This window comes from Lycium ferocissimum, chromosome 3 (assembly GCF_029784015.1).
Source record: "Lycium ferocissimum isolate CSIRO_LF1 chromosome 3, AGI_CSIRO_Lferr_CH_V1, whole genome shotgun sequence".
In the NCBI taxonomy this organism is placed as follows: domain Eukaryota; kingdom Viridiplantae; phylum Streptophyta; class Magnoliopsida; order Solanales; family Solanaceae; genus Lycium; species Lycium ferocissimum.
In genome coordinates, this window is record NC_081344.1 from 22,167,035 (window position 1) to 22,188,828 (window position 21,794).

At 32.6% G+C, this 21,794-nt stretch overlaps 1 protein-coding gene and 3 non-coding genes across 4 annotated transcripts; all 4 read right to left on the minus strand.

Annotated features, from left to right (window-relative positions):
- Positions 1-2,424: 2,424 nt before the first annotated feature.
- On the minus strand, positions 2,425-3,281 carry LOC132048774 (uncharacterized). Its single transcript, XM_059439461.1, has 2 exons — positions 3,004-3,281; positions 2,425-2,920 (listed from the first exon to the last, which is right to left on the minus strand). Exons 1-2 carry the CDS (start codon positions 3,279-3,281, stop codon positions 2,425-2,427), a joined length of 774 nt encoding a protein of 257 aa, XP_059295444.1.
- A 5,275-nt stretch (positions 3,282-8,556) lies between these two features.
- On the minus strand, positions 8,557-8,628 carry TRNAP-UGG (transfer RNA proline (anticodon UGG)). The gene has a single exon. It is a non-coding gene; the product is annotated as a tRNA-Pro (tRNA).
- Positions 8,629-13,369: 4,741 nt separating this feature from the next.
- On the minus strand, positions 13,370-13,441 carry TRNAP-CGG (transfer RNA proline (anticodon CGG)). The gene has a single exon. It is a non-coding gene; the product is annotated as a tRNA-Pro (tRNA).
- An 8,125-nt stretch (positions 13,442-21,566) lies between these two features.
- On the minus strand, positions 21,567-21,638 carry TRNAP-UGG (transfer RNA proline (anticodon UGG)). The gene has a single exon. It is a non-coding gene; the product is annotated as a tRNA-Pro (tRNA).
- Between the last annotated feature and the right edge of the window lie 156 nt (positions 21,639-21,794).

Below are 21,794 nucleotides of genomic sequence, written 5' to 3' on the forward strand. Positions count from 1 at the left end.
TTTACTTCCATGATCCATAAAATGGAACCTCGTTTATGAATCTTTACATAAGGACAAATATATTCTCTAACTGTCACTTAAGTTTAATTGAAAACAAGGGCAAAATTTCAATAACATACATTTGCTGATTATCACTTCTCACTTCTTTTTTGCTCCCTCAAGTTAATTGAAAATAAATGCAAAATATTTTCTCTCAAGACTCTCACTATAATCATAATTGAGATGCACCTTGTGCAAATCAGTTCTTTTATTTTTATATTTTTATTCTTTCAGATCCACATGAGTTTACCTTAGGTTTCTTCATGTTTTATTTATTTTTTATTTTTATCTTTCAGGTCCAGAATAGTTTACCTAATGTTTTTTGAGATTAGGAAGAATCTCATCTTACATGTTGAGATACTAAAAGTGAAATCTGGCGGAAAACTTTAGTTGACTTACAATAAGAATGCATTCTGACAAAAACTATAAAAAACTATGAAAGTTAGCACTATATATACAAAGAACTAACTCTAGGCTGCCTGCCTCGTCAGTGCGGATTAAAGATATACATTATATTGCAGTTTGCTTGTAAAATTTACATATCGTTTATTATTTCATAATCTAATGAAATAGAGTCCTTTAAAATATGGAAAAATTTTGTAACCCAAAAAAAAAATTTGGAACCAAAAAAAAAAACTAATAAATTCATTAAAAAAAAAAAAAAAACAAACAAATTTTAAGAAAAAATTAAGTTTTCCGTTTTTTATGGAGAGTGAAACACACTTCACGCCACGTCAGTTTAGGGGTAAAATATTACGGTTTTAAATAGTAGGGGGTGATAGAAAACATCGGGCCAAAGTGTACATTTACATTTTCTCCCTTTCACATTATATTGCGGTTGCTTGTAAAATTTACATATCGTTTATTATTTCATAATCTAATGAAATAGAGTCCGGCACTTTTGTAACCCAAAAAAAAAAATTTGGAACCAAACTAACCCATTAAAAAAAAAAAAAAGAACCAAACTAGGCTTCACCTAAAACCCCCGACCCAACCTTTATTCTTTCTCTTCTCAAACTCAAAAATTAAGATTTTTTTGCGTACTTTGACCGAAGATTAGTCACGTTTCAAAACACCGGAATATAAATATTTTATATAGAACTTAATATTTTTTTAGTGTACAATAATATCGGCTCATTACATCAAGTATATATATACATTTGGATTGTCGTTTTAGGGGTTGTAAAGTGCTCCGAAGTACGTTTGAAAACTTATTATATTTAGGTTTAAGTGCCATATTTTATAGGGTTTTGATTAATCTCTTTTGTTTTACTCCCAAAGCTATGAAAGTACTTTTTTGGTTCAAGAAAGATAGAAAAGAAAAAATTACTCTGCTTTGTATCAGGTTATTTTTTTCTTTTATGTCTTTTTTATTTTGTTATTGCATTGTGTAATCCGCACTTTTTGAAAGTGCAAAAATAAATATAATATTTAAAAATAATTCATCCAATACGAGAGGTTCATAATAATTGAAAAATATTTCATTCCATTAGCAACGAAATACATAATTAAATTACAATAGACTTAAAAAAAAAAAAAAAGTTCTAGAACTCTTCTACTTCTAGATGTCTTTTGCCACGAGAGTTTTGCCCACATAAACGCTTATCATGCCCAAATTGCTTACATGTCGAGGACTTGCGAGAGTAACCCTTTTCGCTAACATCCATTTGATTGTGATAACGGGTTAGCTTATTTTTTCCCAATTTACGGATATGGTTCTTGTTCGCAATCATAGAAAACGGAGCGGCTGGCCAATAAGCTTGATGACCAGGGGCGGAATTGGCCGGAATATGCTTTAAGATATTTTACGACCTTATATTCCTCCGCCACATAATCGAGTTACATTTCGGCCATTCTCTCAAAGCGCTTGACGCATGAGAACATGGCATGTGGTACGTTTTCCACTTACCACAAGTGCATGATTGTGTACGCTCGAGTAACGATATGTTTGTTTCCTCATTTCTTTGTCGCAATAACCCGTTCTAACTTCATACACTCGTTGAACGACGTCATACTCGGTCATTTGGTGATCCTCTGCCTTTCTTCTATAGTGCTCTATTTTTTTGTAGGGCTTTGGCATCCATGTTCCCTCGTCAGCTAATATAGCTATGGCCTGCCTTGTCCTATCCGCAAATCGCTCCACGACCTGCCTAAAAGTTAGTCTTACCATTGCGGTGACAGGTAGTCCTCGAGCAGATTTGAGGAGTCCATTGAAAGACTCCGAGGTGTTCGTTGTGAGCATGCCCCATCTCCTTCCTCCATCAGCATAAAGAGTCCATTTTTCAACTTCTAATTTCATCGCCCAAACATATGCCTCTTCACTCACTTCCTTAGCGGCTCCATTTTTGCGGCCCATTTTCTTTGTTGATGCTGCATCGCAGCCCCCTACATCAATTTGTTTACAGTGCCATTTTCAAACTTTGTTTGCAAATTAACCTTTAAGTGCCTTAAGCAATATCGATGGTAAGCATGTGGAGGCTGCCACCCTTCCAGAGTACGCATATTGTGCAATATGCCTTTATGACGATCCGATAGGACACATATGCCCTGACGACCCTTAATAACATGAGTTTGTAGATGAGTCAAGAACATCCCCCATGTCTCGTTGCTCTCGTTGGCGGCAATTGCGAAAGCAAGAGGGAATATTGACCCATTGGCATCCATACCTACTGCAATTAGGAGCTTAATGTCATATCGGCCATACACATGGGTCCCATCTATCGATATCACATTCTTGCAGTGAGCAAAACCATCAATACTTGGTTTGAATGCCCAAAAGATCATTTCAAAAGCACGTCGACGCCCGAGAAATCCCTTTCTCTTGCTTATGATTTTACCATATTTTGAGTGGACCATGCTAATACAAGTTTTGATAGGCATCCTGCATAATTTTAAACAAACAACATTTAACAATGATATTTTAATTGCTATAAGATATATAATGTAAACGGTCAGATAAATTACCTTGGAGTTTCCTCAATGTGTTTAAGTAACACATGAGCAATCATGTTTATATCTAGATTACAATGATCTGCTCGACTTTGTCCCATATCACAAGTGTGCTTCGGGTGGAATTTTGTGATTTCCCACAGACCATCCGGCTTAGCAATTCCCCGAAGCAACCACCGACAGCCTTGAGTATGTCGCCTACAAATCAGCCTCCATACCGATCTGTTTGAGTCATCAACCTTAAACTCCCTCATACCCTTTACACAATACATTCTGACAGCCCGTTGCAACATCTTTTTTTATGTGAACTGCATTCCCTTTGCAATGACGCATTCATCAGTCATGGGATTTTTTGGTTCAATCCACGTTTTTTGGTGACTTTGATAATCATCTCTTGTGAAGACAAATGCATCCTCACGACCTTGGAGACTGTCAAGATATGGAATATAGTCAGAATGCCATTGCATTGAGCTGTCAGGAATTGGGTTTTCGGCCATCGGAGGTGGTACGTGATGGTGAGTTGGTTTTGGGGACTACAATGTGTATCTTCTTCATCCCCTTCACTATCTTCATCATCGGTTACCTCTGCATTATTAGCTGGTTCATCGCCATCACTCTCTGATGTATCCACATAACTTGGACAATCAGCGCCATCTAAGAAAGGCCTCCTCCTACACGATAAAAAGCATATGTTAAATTTCAAATTCACAAATATATATATATATATATATAAATTAATTATTTAGCATCTAGGTGATAAACCTACACATATTGATTATGAGCATGGTGTGGAGAATGATCAACTCCATCAAACTGAGAGAACTGCCTTTCATCCACAGTTGGTACCACTGGCAAGTTTTGATAATAATCAGCTGCACCGAACTGGGAATTATTATAATAATCGGCTCCTTTGAGGTACCGAGAGTTCGATAATAATGAGTTGCTCCACTAAATTGAGATGACTGCCCAATATTACTCGTATCAGGTCTATAACTCCTACAAAGATTTAAAAATGGTTATTTACCAATACATACAATAAACACGTGCTATTGCACAAAATAATAATATAGGAATGCATATTTACCACGTTTGATTTAATTGTTGGGTAAGATTTTCCGCACCGCCACTCAAAATACCCCGTAAAAACTAAAATCTCCATACGTGTTAGCTTGAGTTGTTGTTGCGGGACCTCTCTGGGTATCTTTTCAACATACATCTCCAGAACATTAAGGGCGACTAAATGTTTTAATTCTTCTGGCGCATTCAAATAATCCCTTAAAGAATCATCATCATTGATATAATGCCTACCATAAAGCACTATACCATTGGAAACTGATTGTGGATATCTCTGTTATAGAGATTTCATACTCATCTGGACTAACCTTCATTTTTTCATATATGTAAGTGACTAGTGATTCATAAGACATTTCAAGTGGACATTTAACATGAACGTTTGGTCCTTTATTGTAACGAACTGTACTATTGTCATCAAGGATAATACCATCCCAATGTATTGAAACCTTAACTAGTGGAATATCTTGAGCCATTTTTTGTATGACTTAAGATAAGTTTTTTTGAATGACTTAAGAGACTTAAACTTATGAAATGGATGAGTTTTTACCTCGTCCAACATTCTTCTTAAATAGATTCATATTCACCCTCATTGCGCACAAGAACATTGCGTAATATGAATTTAATTCAAATAAACGGTCAAAAATTCAACATTGTGTTGTCCAATTGGTCCTTTAGGTGTCATAAAAAAGCTGAAATTGGCATGCATGATGTGTTGTCAAATCATGTCCTATTGCGCACAAGAACATTGCGTAATATGAATTTAATTCAAATAAACGGTCAAAAATTCAGCATTGTGTTGTCCAATCGGTCTTTTAGGTGTCATAAAAAAGCTGAAATTGGCATGCATGATGTGTTATCAAATCATGTCCTATTGCGCACAAGAACATTGCGTAATATGAATTTAATTCAAATAAACGGTCAAAAATTCAACATTGTGTTGTCCAATCGGTCCTTTAGTTGTCATAAAAAGTGAAATTGGCATGCATGATATGTTGTCAAATCATGTCCTATTGCGCACAAGAACATTGTGTAATATGAATTTAATTCAAATAAACGGTAAAAAAATGCAGTACTATATATAACATGATTGACAAACAACTAGTAGTCACTTTAAAACGAGTTATCATGACATTACAACCAATTTGGAAATCTTGATTCTATTACATGTTTTACCCCAGCAAAAATATTTGAAGCAATGGGTAGGACATGGGAACTAGATGATGATGATTTTCATTACTCAAATAACCCTAACAAAAGATTCAATCAAGAATACAATAAAACAATGAGAGAGGAGTGGAATTGGCGTGTTAGGGAGGCTGAAGCACTGGAGCAAAAGTTAGCTTCAATAGGGCTTAAACGCCCAAAAAAACATGCTATGTCAATGCCTCGCGGAACTCCACAAGAGTTTAATTTTGCTCTTAATCGTTTTCGCGAAGAGAACAATCGGATGCAAATACGTTACCATAGGGTAGAATATGGTATACATGGTAGCACAAGATTTAGATCAAAGTGGGATTCGGACTGTGAATGTCCGATAAAGATTAATATTTTTCTTATAATAAGGTAAGTACGTAGGGTCATAAAGACCCTCCCCCCCCCCCCCCCCCCCCCCCCGAGGGTACTTGGGGGTTTGCAACTATATAATTAGCCCTTTCTTTTGTTATTAGACTACACGATATTCAATGTCAAGTAGTAGAAACTCGGCTTGGTCTTTACTCCTTCCAAAAGAACCAAATAGCAAACATGATGAGAGTTCAAATTATAGCAATTTTTCGAGTGATACCGGTGATTTCAAACTAGACGAGCTAAATCCGCACCTTCATAGAGCGTAATGATGATTTACGTAGTGTGAAATATTCGGATCCGCGAGAATATTATTGCGGTTTACGCCAAGAATGGTCACGTCGGATTGCCGAATCAGAACGTTTTGTTCGTGACTTGGAAAATCTCAACGCTCCAATCCCAACAAGGTACTCACTAACCATGCCTCGAGTAGGTCTAGCAACTTGCGAGATGGCCGTACAAAGGATTAGAAAAGAAAATAACAGAATGTAGCAAGACGTTGTAGATTTTACAGGCTAAAGTTGGCTGAAGAACCAGCATCATCAACCGATAGAGAACTAACATATCCTGAAAAAAGATTTGTGTTAAGAGACCGACAATATCGTTCTGAGGATGATATTGAGGACTTCTATTCTGATGATGATTAGGGTCTATTTAGGCTCACTGTCTTAGATTATGGGTCATTTAAGTTTCGGACTAAAGGTTGTTAATTTGTATTTTATTTTATGATGAAGTCATCAATTTGAATTACTTTGGCATGTTTTTAATTTGCTTTTATTGTTAAAGTCTATTATTAATTGACAATTTAACAAAGAAACACAACTAAATTAGTACATAAAGGGTGCGGATTACATTATAGGGGAAAAGGTACAACTAGTAAAAAACATAATTCATAGAAATATTAAACTTAATAAACAAAATACATATAAATAATGAACAACAACAAGATAGCACAAATAATCTTCCACAATTTAAGTTTTTATTTCAAAACTATTTTCTCATGTTGAGCCTCTCTAAGTTTAGCCTTCAGCAAATTTCATTTTTTTTTGGAATCGGTGAGCAACACCTCCAAACCTTCAATTTTTTCTTCAGCTTCCACATGCTTAAATTGCGAGTCCAACTTAGTGGTATCTCTAGAGATATGTGAAGTTCCAAAACTGGAATTTTAAACTTCGCCGCCACCATTTTATCCACATGAATGCTATCTTCCCACCGAAAGTATTTGCAACCGCTCATATCCTATAAAAATTATAAGAAAATCAATTTTTTAAAGTAAAATATATGGATAACGTGAAAAAAAAAATACTAAAAAATGTAAAAACACTTACTTCGGGCACTTTACAACTCCAAAAACGGCGACCCGGATTATCTTGGGTCTTTGATGTTTTTGGTTTACAGTAATAACTGCATTCGCAAATATCGGGTTGTGTCGCAAACATTGAAGTTTCAAAACTTTGAGACATGTTTTTGAAAGTGCAAAAGTGTGTTGAAAGGGTGAAGATGGAGAAAAATGAAAGAGAAGAGAAAGAATAAAGGTTGGGTCGGGGGTTTTAGGGAAGGGTTTCACGCACAGATTCTGTGCGTGAAAGGGAGAAAATGTAAATGTACACTTTGGCCCTTTCACGCACAGAATCTGTGCGTGAAGCCTAGTTTGATTCTTTTTTTTTTTTTTAATGGGTTAGTTTGGTTCCAATTTTTTTTTTTTTTTTTTTTTTTTTGGGTTACAAAAGTGCCGGACTCAATGAAATATGATTCAGTTTAAATGAATTGTATATACATGACTCTAAGGTGAATTGTATAATACCATTCACATCTGATGAGCTAACTACAGTTTTCAGAACATCAATTTAATGTTGATTGTTTATAGCAAACTAACAAAAATAAGGATGAAAATCTTTTTCACCCTCAACTTTGTTTGAAAAATCAAACTCCCCCCTCAATTATGAACAATAGACATTCTCTCCCCATTTATCCTATGCAATGTCTATTTTACCCTTGACATTTTCAATCCTCCATCTATATAATACTTTTTTATATTATATAAAATTTATTTTTCCAACCTAATATTTATAGATTTTTATTTAAATTCATATTATAAGTATAATAATCCGTTTATGAATTTATCACAAAATCAAATGTTGCCTTTTATGATTGATATTTTATATTACATGCATTAAGTGTATATTATGTATATCCATGCATGTGTGTGTACACATACACACACACATATGACATGTTATATATATATATATATATATATATATATATATATATATATATATATGTATATGTATATTTAAGTTTTCCTTCTATCTTATTCTCTATTGTCAGTATATAAACGAGTTTTGATTGTCATTAATGAAATATTTTACATTATAATTTAAAATTCATTTATAATAATAACAAAATCTTTTAGGAATATGTTATAGAATGTAACTCTATTTTTATTAATATAAAAATATATTTATAAATTTATTATTACTTGTTATTTTACTTGTATAATAGATATTAGAGTTTTGATTATTATTAATAAAAAAAAATCCTATTCTTCTCATTTATTTCATTATAGAACGACATTAAGTTATATACTCAACTAGTATTTCTCACTTTTCTTTTTCCGTCTCGAAAATAATATTTCTTTTTTATAGGAAATTTGTTACATAGATTAAAGAGATAAAAAATCATGAATGTCAAGAAGTTTAAGAAAAAAAAGACAAGTTGATAATGTCAGGGTAAAATAGGAATTTAAAACAGTCAATTAGGATAAAGGAGGGAGAATGACTATTGTTCAAAGTTGAGGTGGGAGTTTGATTTTTAAACCAAAGTTGGGGATGAAAATGATCTTTACCCATAAAAATAATCCTACCATCTCCTTGGAATACCTTATTATTATCAGAGTTTGAGGATTAAAAAGAGTTAATAAACAAAAAAGGGGCATTCCGGGAATCGAACTCGGGACCTCTCGCACCCAAAGCGAGAATCATACCACTAGACCAAATGCCCTGTTTATTGATTGTTTGTTATAGGGGTGTACATGAACCGGGTTGGTTCGGATTTTTTAAACATCAAACCAAACCAATTGCGTCGGGTTTTTAAATTTATACACCAAACCAAACTAATAAAATTCGGGTTTTTCAACCTTGAGTTTTCTCGGATTTTTTGGATTTTTTTCGGGAATAGTCTTGATTTAAAACATATAACTTTTACTTCAAATATTTCTTTAGTCCCAGTAAGATACAACTATATAATTAAGGTGTTTCATAAGAAAATAACACAAAAATGTGAGAAGAGTGATGACATTGTATTTAAATATTCAACAAAAGATAGTAAAATCGGTTAAAATAAATATTGCTAATTAATAAGCCATAAAGAAAATAAGCATAATCTAAAAATACTAAGTCATGCTAAAATAAGTACGACTAATAAGTATTAATTACATGACAAGAAAAAAAAACTTAAGTTATGTATTTTCACTCTCTAAACCAATTATGTAAAACTAAAGAATAGATATCCAACATTATTGTCATTCCTAGTGGTAAGTTGAATTTCTTTTGTTAGTATTAGTGTTGAGTTGGTTTTGATTTGGACTTTATATGAGTTACTAACATCCATAGGATATAAAACTTATTATCATTCAAAATTCTAAGTTCAAGCTTGAATAATATGATAATAGATAAAAAACTACGAAAAAATTTAAGAAATATTTATAAATTACATTACAAATAAATATTTTTATGTATAAAATATTTTAAAAATTGAATACATGTAATGTCGGGTTGGTTTGGTTCGGTTTGATTTTTTTTAGCCAAAACCAAACCAAACCAATTATGGTCGGATTTTTTTTTTCAACACCAAACCGAGTCATACCAAATCACTAGTCGGGTTTTTTTCTCGGTTTGACTCAGTTTATCGGTTTGGTGCGGTTTGTCGGTTTGCTTTGTACACCCCTAGTTTGTTAGATACAAAATCATAAACACGATGTACAAGTGTACTAGATATACATATACTATGCATACCTATACATAAAATATACATATCTATACATATATATACATACTTATACATATAATATACATACTATACACTACCTATACAACCGAAGTGTATAGGAAGTATATACTTCGGCCTTGTTTGGTAAACTGGATGGCCGAAGTGTACATTTAGGTAAGTTTTCTTCTTTTTATCCATATACTTTTGGGAGGAATTATTGGCTCATCTCCACTTCCTTCGACTTGTCAACGGGTATACGTTGCACTACTCTTTTTCTCAAAGAAGCTTGTATGATAGTTTCAATTGGTCATTCTTTTTCCTTTTTTCCAGAGTAGTTGGTATGATAGTTTCAATTGATCATTCATTTTTTTTTTTCTGCCGGTAATTAGTGATCATAGTAGAATGTCCTCAGACACCTCATCCTTTTAGATAGGCGAGGTACAAAGAGCTATGCTTAGTTGTTGTCAATGTGACCAAATTTAAGATAAAGCGCGGTACACTTATACAATTTAAAATTAACTAAGTGCAAAACCATATTCTCACACGCAAGTCAAAAATAATATGCACTTAGATATTCTTTGTAAAGAAGAGAACTGTTAATTAGGAACAAAATTATTGGATCTTGAGCTAAAGATAAATGTCAATATGGTTTGTTGGTGAAAATATAATTACAATTGAAAAATAAAAAATTTCAGGCTGAGGCACGATATCTTGCTCTCTTTAAGGAGATTCAATCCCACTCCAACATATCTTTACTGGTCCAAAGAATAATCTTCTTGACTTGTCCCCTTTAGGATACAACAGTCCGACAACATCGTATAACTCAAACTAACTCTGGATAAGTTGTTGAGTCGAAAAGACAAAAAAAAACACCTTTCTTCAATTAAATAAAACTCTCTTTTTTCGCACTTTTTCATGCACTCTATACAACACAAGGTAAGACCACAACTATTTATAGGTGTAGCAATTTCCCTAATTAGAAACGAGAGAAGATAATGGCGTATTAATAAGGGTAGATCAAGGGAGGATTATGTCTTAGAAGTTATATGGGTTACAAGATATACGAGGTAGATCAAGGGTGAAAATGTGTTAGTGGTTATAAGAGTCACAAAAGAAAGTAGTAGCCGCTATCTGCCACCACTAACGAAAATAGGTAATAAAACACAATGAGGCACTTTATATAATATTAAAATGTTCACCAAAATTCAACGTAGTGCTATATATACTCTTATATACATAGTTTTTAAAATTATCAACCAAAAATAATATCTATATATTTAACTTGGTATCAGAGTTACAAATTAGAACCTAGGACCATGAGCAAATAGTCATAATATTTAAAAAAATATATAATAACGAATATAATCTCTCAATGTCAAAATATGAAAAAAAAAAATCTCTCTCATTGTAAAATACAGTCAATTTTAGCCAAAAATGCTATATAGTAAATATTATCTATGGTAAGGAAAAACGTCATATTTATCGGCTGATTCTACTCTATGTTCATTTTAAAAGTTTTGATCAGTTCAAATAGAAAATGCATCCTTCAATGTCAATGAAACAAATTATAATATGTAGGCTCAGATCATGGAGATGCATCTTGCTAAAAATGAAAAACTTTCATGAGAAAATTCATAACTTCCTACTAAAAATGATGATTGCTATGAAAACTAATATGCAGATAATCAGAAAGTTCAAAGATGGTTGTTGGTGTCTATGAATCCTATAACATTATGAAAGGTCTTTTTAATATTGGGCTAATGAACTATAGGTTTTTACCTTGGATCAGGGAGTTTTTTTTCTACAGAATGGTAGATCACCTTATATTTACTATGAAAAATTTATTGAAATATTTAGTGAATTAATTAGACCATCATGACAAGGTGATTACGGAAAACAAGAAAAAATATGGCATCCTATTGCAAATCAATTCAGCAACAAATGCTGCACATTTTTTCATGGGTTGCGTAATGAATTCGAACAAGTTCGTGGGAAAATATTGAGAAAATAACTCATTTCTGAATTAGAAGAGTGTTATTTACTGATTCGCCATAAATCTGTTTGACATGCAACAATGAATACAAAACTTGAAAAATTATCTATATTTTCTTATTGTGTAGTTGGGCTATCTTATGGAGGAGTATCAAATAAGCACTTATAACTTCTTCAACCATGGAGGCTGAATTTTGTGACATGTTATGAAGCTACATGACAAGTCCTGTGGCTCAAGAAAATTATTTTCGAGATCAAAAATTTTTAGATTGACTTTTCTAAAGGAATGATAATATTTTGAAACATAGAATCAATAGTTATATTCTTGTGGATATTAGATCGCTATGATCCATATGGGTGATGAATTTTTTTTAAAAAGAATACGGCGATCATTAAATTGAAAGTTATGACCATTATTTTTATTCTTTTTTATAAAACTCATACTAATAGTTTTCATGTTACCACTTGGTCAAGTGGAAGAATGTAAGATAATTTGTGGCATTCATGACCATATTAAGACACCAAAATTGGGCATACTAAAAGACATCCATGATTTCACTATTTACTCCACTTACTACCATGATCTCCACATAAATTTCATCATTAACTTTCCTTTATTTATATGTATCCATTATGTAGGAAACTACACCATGAATTGTAACTCTTGTAACTTACGAAACTATGATAACCTGCCGTGTAACTCCCAGGACAAAAAGGCCGGATTATGGATTTTTTTCAATAGAGGAAGACAGAACCAAGTGTATTATTGATGAGAGAAAGGTGCAAATTTTTTTTTCCTGCTCTCCATGGCTCAAGGTAATTGTTTTTCTTGAATTATGTAGTAGAACGCTTAAAGAGTATCTTGTACACAAACTAAGGTACAAATATTCACTCTGTGTATATTTATTTCCCCATATATATATATATATACGTTTGTATATTTTCTCTTCCTGTGACTTATAAGTTATAACATAGCTAGCAAAGATCCTTCATATTAATTTCTAACACAACGGCAGCTGTTATTTGAAAAAAGAAAAGAAAAGAAAAGGAGAGACCAGGTCAGTTAAATGACCAGCTTCAAGTGATCCTGCCATTTGGTATTCTTAATTTGAATCGTTTTAGCTTTTTTCACGTCCACTTAGAAAAACAATTAAAATAAGGTGCAGTTTCTTAAAAATTGAACACTATTAAGGTATTAAGAAGAAGTAGTTCTTCAATAAAAGGGTATAGTTGGAAAAAATTATTAAGTAATTTTTTTCTTGAATTTCTAAAGCTGACTGTTATTTCAGAACAATTTTTTTGTTACTGAAACAACACGTACTTTGTCTACTTGGCTCTGTTAAATTAAATTGTGCGCACATGTCTTTGAGCCCCACGATGAACTGTATTACTCTCTTAATGGCAAATACACAAAAACAATACTGCAATTTTCAGAACATCAATCTCAGTGTGGATTCTTTAGCAAAAATATTAAAAAATGTATCCTGGCAAAACAAGCATGTATTAAACAATCAAAATGATAAGTAACTTCTAAAATAGGTGAGAAAGGGCTTTTATCAGTACAAATAGTATTATTTTTTCTGGAGTAGTTGGTATCCTAATTGGAGCTTAGCTTAGTCAACCCAGACTAATAAACTAGTGGCTTATACTATGAAAATGCAAGATGGTAAGTAGAAAGCTTTGTGCATGTTTGAGAATGCAAGAGACCCTGCCAGCCTTAAAAATCATATAAATTAAAATTAAAAGATTTTTAAAAAGTGATGGGGCATTCCGGGAATCGAACTCGGGACCTCTCGCACCCGAAGCGAGAATCATACCACTAGACCAAATGCCCACGATGGACAATGTATTATAAAAGATGAAATAACCTCAACAACTGTACTCCTCCATGTTTTAATTTATGTGTCCTAGTTACTAATCGGAGAGTCAAAGAATGCATTATTTCACACGACTTTTTTTAAATACTTATTAAATATCTTGAATTGTTAACTATTATGACTTATAGTACTTTTTATGTAGTTTCTAAATGTGTAAATTTTACTTCGAAAAAATTGAAAATTCTATGTCCAAATGCACACAAAAAATTAGTAAGTTTGACTCTCGTATTTCAAATCATGATACATAAATGAAACGGAATGCATTTATGTTTCAGAAGTATTGTTGTGGTTTTATAAAAAGGAATGTTCTCTTTATTCCTTAATTTTTATTGTTGGGATAAATAATATAGTTGGTTTTAGTTTCTTTTGGAACTCTTCGAAATATATAGTTTCCTTTTAAAACTTTCAGAGTTGTAAAATATTTTTCTTTTGATTTTTCAGTTATTTTTAGTTCCTTAAAACTGGTTCAAAAAAGGAAGGCGCCTTTGGATAGAATCAAAGGGAAGTTCAACTTTCATTCCCCAACTGTTAATAAAACATTTTTTTTTAATATTTTCTTTTTCATTTGGGAGGGGAATTGATAGTTAGAGCTATCAAAATAAGCTTGACGCTTGAGACTAAACCTGTCAACTGGTTCAACCCGGCCGGTTCCCGCACCGTTGGCCCAATCGGCCGGTTGCTGTTAAAAACCGGTCATGGCAATCGGTTGCCGGTTAACCGGGCCGGTTTTTATATATATATATATATATATATATTATTAAATTATATATATATATAAGTTTCATACATACCTATGCTTATAAGTGTAGTATATGTAATATAGATTGTATACTTTTTATTTTCAAGTATATTTTTAACTTAAGTATATTTATATATGTTATGTATATATTCTAAGTACGTGTGTGTGTATATGTGTGTGTGTGTGTGTGTGTCTATATATATATATATATATATATATATATATATATGTTTAAGTTATATGTATACATATAACTTAAGTTTATATATTTACTAACAACTTATGAGTATTATAAAATTCAAGATTGTTTTTTTTTCTTCTAACTTTCTATTTTATAGCTTAAGTATATGTATATTCTAAGTATATTGTAGGTATATATATTTAAGTTATATGTATTATAACTTAAATTTTATATTTACTAATAACTCATGAGTATTATAAAATTCAAGATTGTATATATATATATATATATAATTTTCTATTTTAAAATTTAAGTAGATATATATTATAAGTATATTCTAAATATATTGTAGGTATATTCCTAACTTAATATAAGTAATATTAACTTGAATACGTGTCAGAATATGAACACAAATAAATAGAAGAAAGCTCAATGAGCCATATATTTTATTCATTAATGGATAATATTTATTTGCAAGTTGTAATTTTTTTTAACTTGCAAATAATACATGAGTTGTAACTAAGTAGTACAAGAATAAAATCACATTGTTTCAACCATTTGGGTAATGTCCGCCATATCATATTCATCCATTGAGATATCTTCCATGTCTTCAATTTGGTCTTCTTCACTTGCTATTAAAACTTCAATCTCTTGCTCTTCGCCTTCCACCGCCGCTAGACTTTGGTTGCGCCGCTCCGATCTAATTCAATCACGAATGCAAACTAATACTTGCAAGCTAAATCCGGCTAAGAAGTGTTTATGTCTCCAATTTGTTGTCTTCCTTGGCTAAATGCACTTTCCGAGACCACGGTTGATATTTGAACATTAAGGAAATCCCGATCCATTCTTACAAGTACCGGATAATTCGCCTTGTATTTCTTCCACCATGCTAAGATGTCCACTTCGTCGTTCATTTCCACCACCGGCTGCGTCAAACAAAAATGAAGTTCATCAAAATTCGCACTACTACTAGAAGGAGTAGTACAAATATTTCTCCAAATTCCTAAACTAGACATGCCACGTTTTTTAGTTTGAGAAGTAGAAGTAGTAGGGCGTGCAGCAACGGATGTAGCATTTTCTTCCAACTTAGAATAATGTGTAAAAAAAAAAAATTTAAGCTCAACATAGTAATATCTAAATAACGATAAATTTGTCTAACCAACTCAACAGTATAACAAGTTTTAAGACAAGGATTTAGAATAGAACCCAATATAAATAAAGTTGGGATGGGAAAACAATACTTCTTAAATTTTTTCCTCATACTATGAATAGCCGCTTGATAACCCGATTTTTCACTATACTCATATAAAACTCTAGTTATTTTGGTTAAGTATGCTAAAATTCCGGTAACTGCGGGATAGAATTGTCTAGAAAAAGCAAGAGTAGCATTATAAAAAAAATTCTAAAAGTGTAGTACATTCCACAACATCTTCCCGATTGAAATTACTTAACCACTCACTAATCTCCTCATTGTGATTGTTGTGAGTATTTTGTATGGGAACATTATATTCATATGCTTGTTACAACATAATGTAAGTGTAGTTCCACCTAATATCAACTTCAACTTGAATTTTCTTAGGTATAAGACCAACACTCACACATTGACTCTTAAAATATCTAATTTTAGCCCTATTGGCTTTACAAAACAGAAAAGCAACCACATTTCTAACCTTGTGAATAAGATCATCAAATAACTTAAGACCATATTTAACAATCAAGTTTAAAATGTGACAACTACATCTCACATGAAAAATATTTTCTAGTGGAGGGTTTAATTCATTTTTTATAAGGCCAACCGCCTTTGTGTTGTTAGGAAGCATTATCTAAAGCAATACAAAGTGTTTTTTTGTAAATGTAAAAAAAGTTCATATTAGTTGTTATTCCATTCGCTAAAAATTTACCGTCGTGACGACCCTTCCCTTCATCATATATAAAAGCTATAATTCTTTTTTGCATCACCCAATTATCATCTATCCAATGACATGTAATAGCAAAAAAATCTAACTTATTAACAGTAAGACCAAGATCAGCGATAAGGAAAACATTACAATTTAAAGAATTAAGTACATGCCGCAAATAAAATCTGTATTTTTTATTTTATATAATTCAATAATATCCGTTCTACAAGTACTTCTAGGAATACCCTCAAACATCAGATTATAACTACGTTAAATATTGTTATACCCCATTTTAACCGGGTTAAATTAGAGTACAACGTATTGGTGATTCTTAAATTATTTAACTAACTTAAGGAGTCGCCACCTAATTAATTTAGAGGTGAATTAGGACACCTATCGATTATTTAATATTAACTCCGTTTAAAGTCTACTAACCTAAGATTCTAGATAAGGGTTCAATTAATCTAAAGGGGAGGAGTTAAGCACCCTTTAAGATCCGTATTAAAACGGTTAACCGACCGGACTTAAGATTGATTAGAAAGGCCAATTGTATGTGAAAAATAGTTAACACATGAGTTAACTACCTTAAGCGATTGAGAAGAACGTGACTATTAATTATAGACTCAAAGCCGTGTGGCAAAACGATTTTGAAACTTTCGAGATTAACGAAAAAATAATAAGTCTAATGCTTAGCTTTAAACATAGTTTACAACATTTGAAATGTAAATCATTTGGTTCGTTTAACACCACCAAGTAGTCCAAAAAATGCTTTTTAGCCAATTCAAAAACATTTGTTTTGCTTTTGCTATTTAAAACTCTCAACTCGGTGCAAAGTACGACGTAACCAAATGAAGATTTCCCAATACCCCTATGTTAGTCCTAGGCTTGGTTTAAACACATAATCACAGTTAGGAAATTAAAAACTAATGCTAGTCACAAACAAGCAATCAGTTTATAAAAAAACCAATAATTTAACCCCATCCCAACACTTTTAGTATACTCCAAAATCCCTGTACAAACAAGGACGGGAACTCAAAACGGTATGGTCTGACAAAGAATGATGCATCCGTCTACTGAGGTTTGTAGTGGCGAGTCTTAATTAAGACTCCATTTTAGCTCCCATGTGTACATGTAACAGACAGAGAAAAAGAAAGGAAGAAGGGTTAGAAAAATAATTAAATTATTAACCATCAAGAAAACTGTAAACTTAAAGCAAGTTGGAACTCGAAAATTTTCAATTACCACGTGCATACCTTCTTACAGTAGCTACAAACGTGAGTTAAAGCAAATCTTAAAGCATTTGGACATTTAACTAATACATACTACTTTTAAAGAGCCATGATATTTAGTATCCGACAGTGTATATATATAAATATACAAGAAAGAAATGCATACAATTAATGGAGAAGCTCACCATCATAATATATTACAAGTACAGCTAAATAAAACAACAAAGGGGCATAATGGGATTCATTTTATAATCTCAGGTAACATATCTCTTTGGCACATATATGTATTAATTAGAAATCTGGAAGTTTATATGATTTCCTATTCGGACGTGTTTCATTAAGTACCAAAATATGTTTTTCTCTAAAAATATAGTTTAGTTTAAGGAAAGAATAAAAATGAAAATAAGTACCACTCCATTAAAAGACTTGCACGTAGTAATTATAAAGATTGATAAATATTGATAAATAAACACCATCAGATTTCAAGAATGCCTAAAACTCATAATTTTTAAATGTCTTGATACAAAAACGAAAAGCAAAAATAAGAAGGAAAAAAAATGGTGAAGATTTTACCTTCCACGGGAGCAGTGAATGGGGCTTTTGAGGTCTTAGATCCACTACTACTCCACCAACAAAATGAGAACTACAATTTGTAAATAAACTAAAAAAATAGATAGACAAGAGTTGAGAGATTTTTTTTTTTATGGTTTTCAAAATTTGGTTTCGGCTGGAGCATTAAGAGACTATTATAGGGAAAATATAGGGTTCTTGAGGCTTTGAAATTCAAAATTTGTATAGGAAGAGTCACGGGTTGGGCTCTCTAAATGGACAGAATAGTGGCAGTATATGGGTGGTGATTTTGCCTCTGGTAGTAATCGTTAATTTCACCAAAATGGTGAAGCCGCAGCTTGGGAAAGACAAAGGGAAAGTGATAAGAAAATGGAAACTTTTTAAAGTTTTTGTCAAAATCACGTGAGGTTGATTTTGAAAATAATAAATGAGGGCAATTAAATCATTTTGCTGACTTGGAGGGCTCTAGAATTGGGCTAGAGGGTTGAATTTCGGATCTAGGCCCATCTTAAAAGGGAGTAAGAGTGGGCTTCCGGTGGCAGAGCCTTTTCTTCCTCTCAATTAACTTCTTTTGGGCTTCTTTGCCAATGGCTTGGACTCAATATTATGTATAATATTATATGTAGAAGACATGTAGTTAATTATAACAAATTTAACCTCTAGAATGTATGAAATATTAATCACATACTATTTTGAATAAAAATAGATAACATAATTTGTCCAAAATATTAACAATCAAGAAGCGTAAAATAAATTAATTGGAGGAAAAGTGTGACAAAATTGGGTGTCAACAAATATAAGTAACAAAACCTGGCCCCGAAGGAAAGAAAAATGATAAAGCATCATAAGCTACCATTTTAGCTATCTCTACACGGTCTTTCTTCTTGTTGTAACTAAAAGTTTTTCCGATATGTAGGTCTATTGTTTTTTGAATAACCCCGGAACCTGTTTGTGATCCCCAAACATCCCTATGTTTGCCGCTAAATGACTCGATAGTGAACCCGTTCCCCCATCCTTATTGTTCCTATGTTTTTTTTTTTTTTTTTTTTACATATATTACATGTGGCTATTTCTTTCTCCCTATCTTTAGTCATATAATTCCAAACTTTAGAGGTTGGCTTACGAGCGGGTTTTGACTGTGTTTGTGATTGTTGTGCTTGTGTATCTCCTATCGGATGTTCCGGTGATTATGTTTCATCATCATCAACTTGATGAAAGGTTGGGCCAAATCGGTGTTCCATTACTTCGCTATCAAAAATTGAATAATTTTCATTAATGTCATAACCTATATTAGGCGTTTCACCCACAAATGTTTCATCCATATTTTCCCTCCCCCTACCACTACTACTACTACCACTAAAGAAGCCCCGTCTCTTCATAATTAAATAGCAAGAAATTAAATCGGAAGCAAATAAGCAAGAAAATAAATTGCAAGAAATTAAATTGTAAGAATTACATTGCGGAAATTAAAAATAGAGTTGGAATGAAGGTACCAAATTGCCGGAATAAATTTCGATAATACAAACGTTGAATTGAAGGCGGCTAGAATTGCAAATCCATCAACACTTTGCTTGTATAATTGCAAAATATAAAATTAAAACTTGAAGGAAACTTTTACACTTTATAGTGTATAATTGAGAGAAATTGTAATTTTAAAGTGGCTAGTTGTTGCAAAATAGCTAATAATTGAGAGAAATTGAGAAGAGAAAATTGGTGTGGATGAAAATAAAATGGAGAGGGATTTATATAGGAGTAGGGGAGGGGTTAAAGTGTTAAAAATAAAAGTTTGGAGGGGTTAAGGGGTGGTGGGGGGCCAAATACCTCAATTTTGGCCGTTGCCAACGACCAAAAATGCAAATTGGACCGTTGGGAAACGGCCCTTCAACGGCTATTTTTTTATTTTATTTCACCGGTTAACCGGTTCACCAGTCGACATTTTTGGAAACTGTAACCGGACCATCAATGACGGTTGACCGTCAACTGGGAACCGGTGATCCGGGTTCGGGATCGGTTGAGCCGGTTTCAGTCACCGATTTCAACTGGTTCAACCGGCCCGGTGGACAGGTTTACTCGAGACCAATCCAACCTAACCTGCTATTGGGGTAGAGTTGGGCTAAGATATTTTAAGTCAATTTAAATTCATGTTTTTGTGCGGAGTGTCCTTCAAATGCAATGGTCTTTAATTTTTGCCCCTCAAATTGCTGATCTTTAAGTTTTGCCCTTCGCCTAAAACTCCTAAAACTCCCGCTCAGTTAAAAATTAAAAAACAAATTCGCTAGGTAGAACTTGGATTCGCAAGGCAGAGTTTCGCAGGCAAAACTCTGCTTTAAGGCAGAATTTTGCCTTCAAAACTCTACCTTAAGGTAGAGTTTGCTAAGGCATAGTTTGCCTGCAAAACTCTACCTTAAGGCATAATTTGCAGGCAAACTCTGCCCCATCAGGCATAATTTGCCTGCAAACTCTGCCCCATCAGGCATAATTTGCCCACAAACTCTGCCTTAAGGTAGAGTTTTGCGGTTAGATGGATAAAAATTAAAGACGAGAGTTTGCTTGTAGGCAACCTCTGCCTAACGATTTTTTTTTTTTTTTTAAATTTTCGCTACTTTAGCAAGGGTTATATACGAACTCAAAACCCTGAGGTTTTTACCCAGGCGAAGTGAATAAATATTATTAGTTTTTGAAAAGTTAAATACTTTCATTTTGATGGACAAAAATTAAAGATCACCCAAAATATCTTTGGCCCTTGAGGCTTGACGTGTGCAACGTTTGTTGTTGAATATGTTATAAGTTCGTTTTTGTACTTCTATAAAATCTATGTTAAGAACTAAAAGGCTATTAATTTAAATTAAATTAAAAAAAAAACCTATGAATAGTGATTATTGAATAAGTATTAATATCTTGCACAATACTTTACTCATTTATCGTTAAATTTCTAACCAGCATGTATATATACAAGTTGCAATCATCATGAAAATTTTCAAATACTTGTTGTTGCTCGAAATTGATTGCACGTTTTTACCTAAATTCAAAATGGTAATATTTTTAAGTGAATAAATATTATTAGTTTTTGAAATGTAGTTATTTGATAATGTTTAACTAATTAGTTTTGTATATGAATGTAGATAAAGATGAAGATGTTAATTTAGACAACTTATCACATACAGATTCGAAAGTGCCTGACGTTTGTTGTTGAATATGTTATAAGTTCGTAGAATTTTGTACTTCTATAAAATCTATGTTAGAACTATTAACAAATTGATATACTTTTATGCTTGAATTTAGGTTGAAAAGATATTTTCTTTGAAACAAAGGTTGAGAAAAATGAAGGGCTGGGTTGAAATTATCGTAGCCATTTTAAGATCCTTTTAAATAAAAGGCCGGCCTGCTTTTGGCCCGCAAGGTTTGAGTTGAATTGGACTGGCTAAGGATCTTAGCCTATCAAAAAGGCCAAAAGATAATATTAGTGGGGCATTCCGAGAATCGAACTCGGGACCTCTCGCACCCAAAGCGAGAATCATACCACTAGACCAAATGCCCAGTTGTTGATGAGTGTCCTTTTGACTCCTGATTATTCTGTTTTTCCAATGGTCAGCAATAGCTCAATATGCTTAGCTTGTTGAATAATATAAGGGAAGAGGACTCCTTATTCTCGTTATCATTTTGCCTGTCAACCCTTCAGCTCATTTTAGTAAT

What these genes read in the sequence shown, in the direction of transcription:
- LOC132048774 (XM_059439461.1), bottom strand. Translation starts at nt 3,281, where the DNA reads ATGTTGCAACGGGCTGTCAGAATGTATTGTGTAAAGGGTATGAGGGAG. An exon ending in CACATTGAGGAAACTCCAAG is followed by an intron (nt 2,921 to 3,003) that starts GTAATTTATCTG and finishes AAAATTATGCAG; the next exon opens with GATGCCTATCAAAACTTGTA.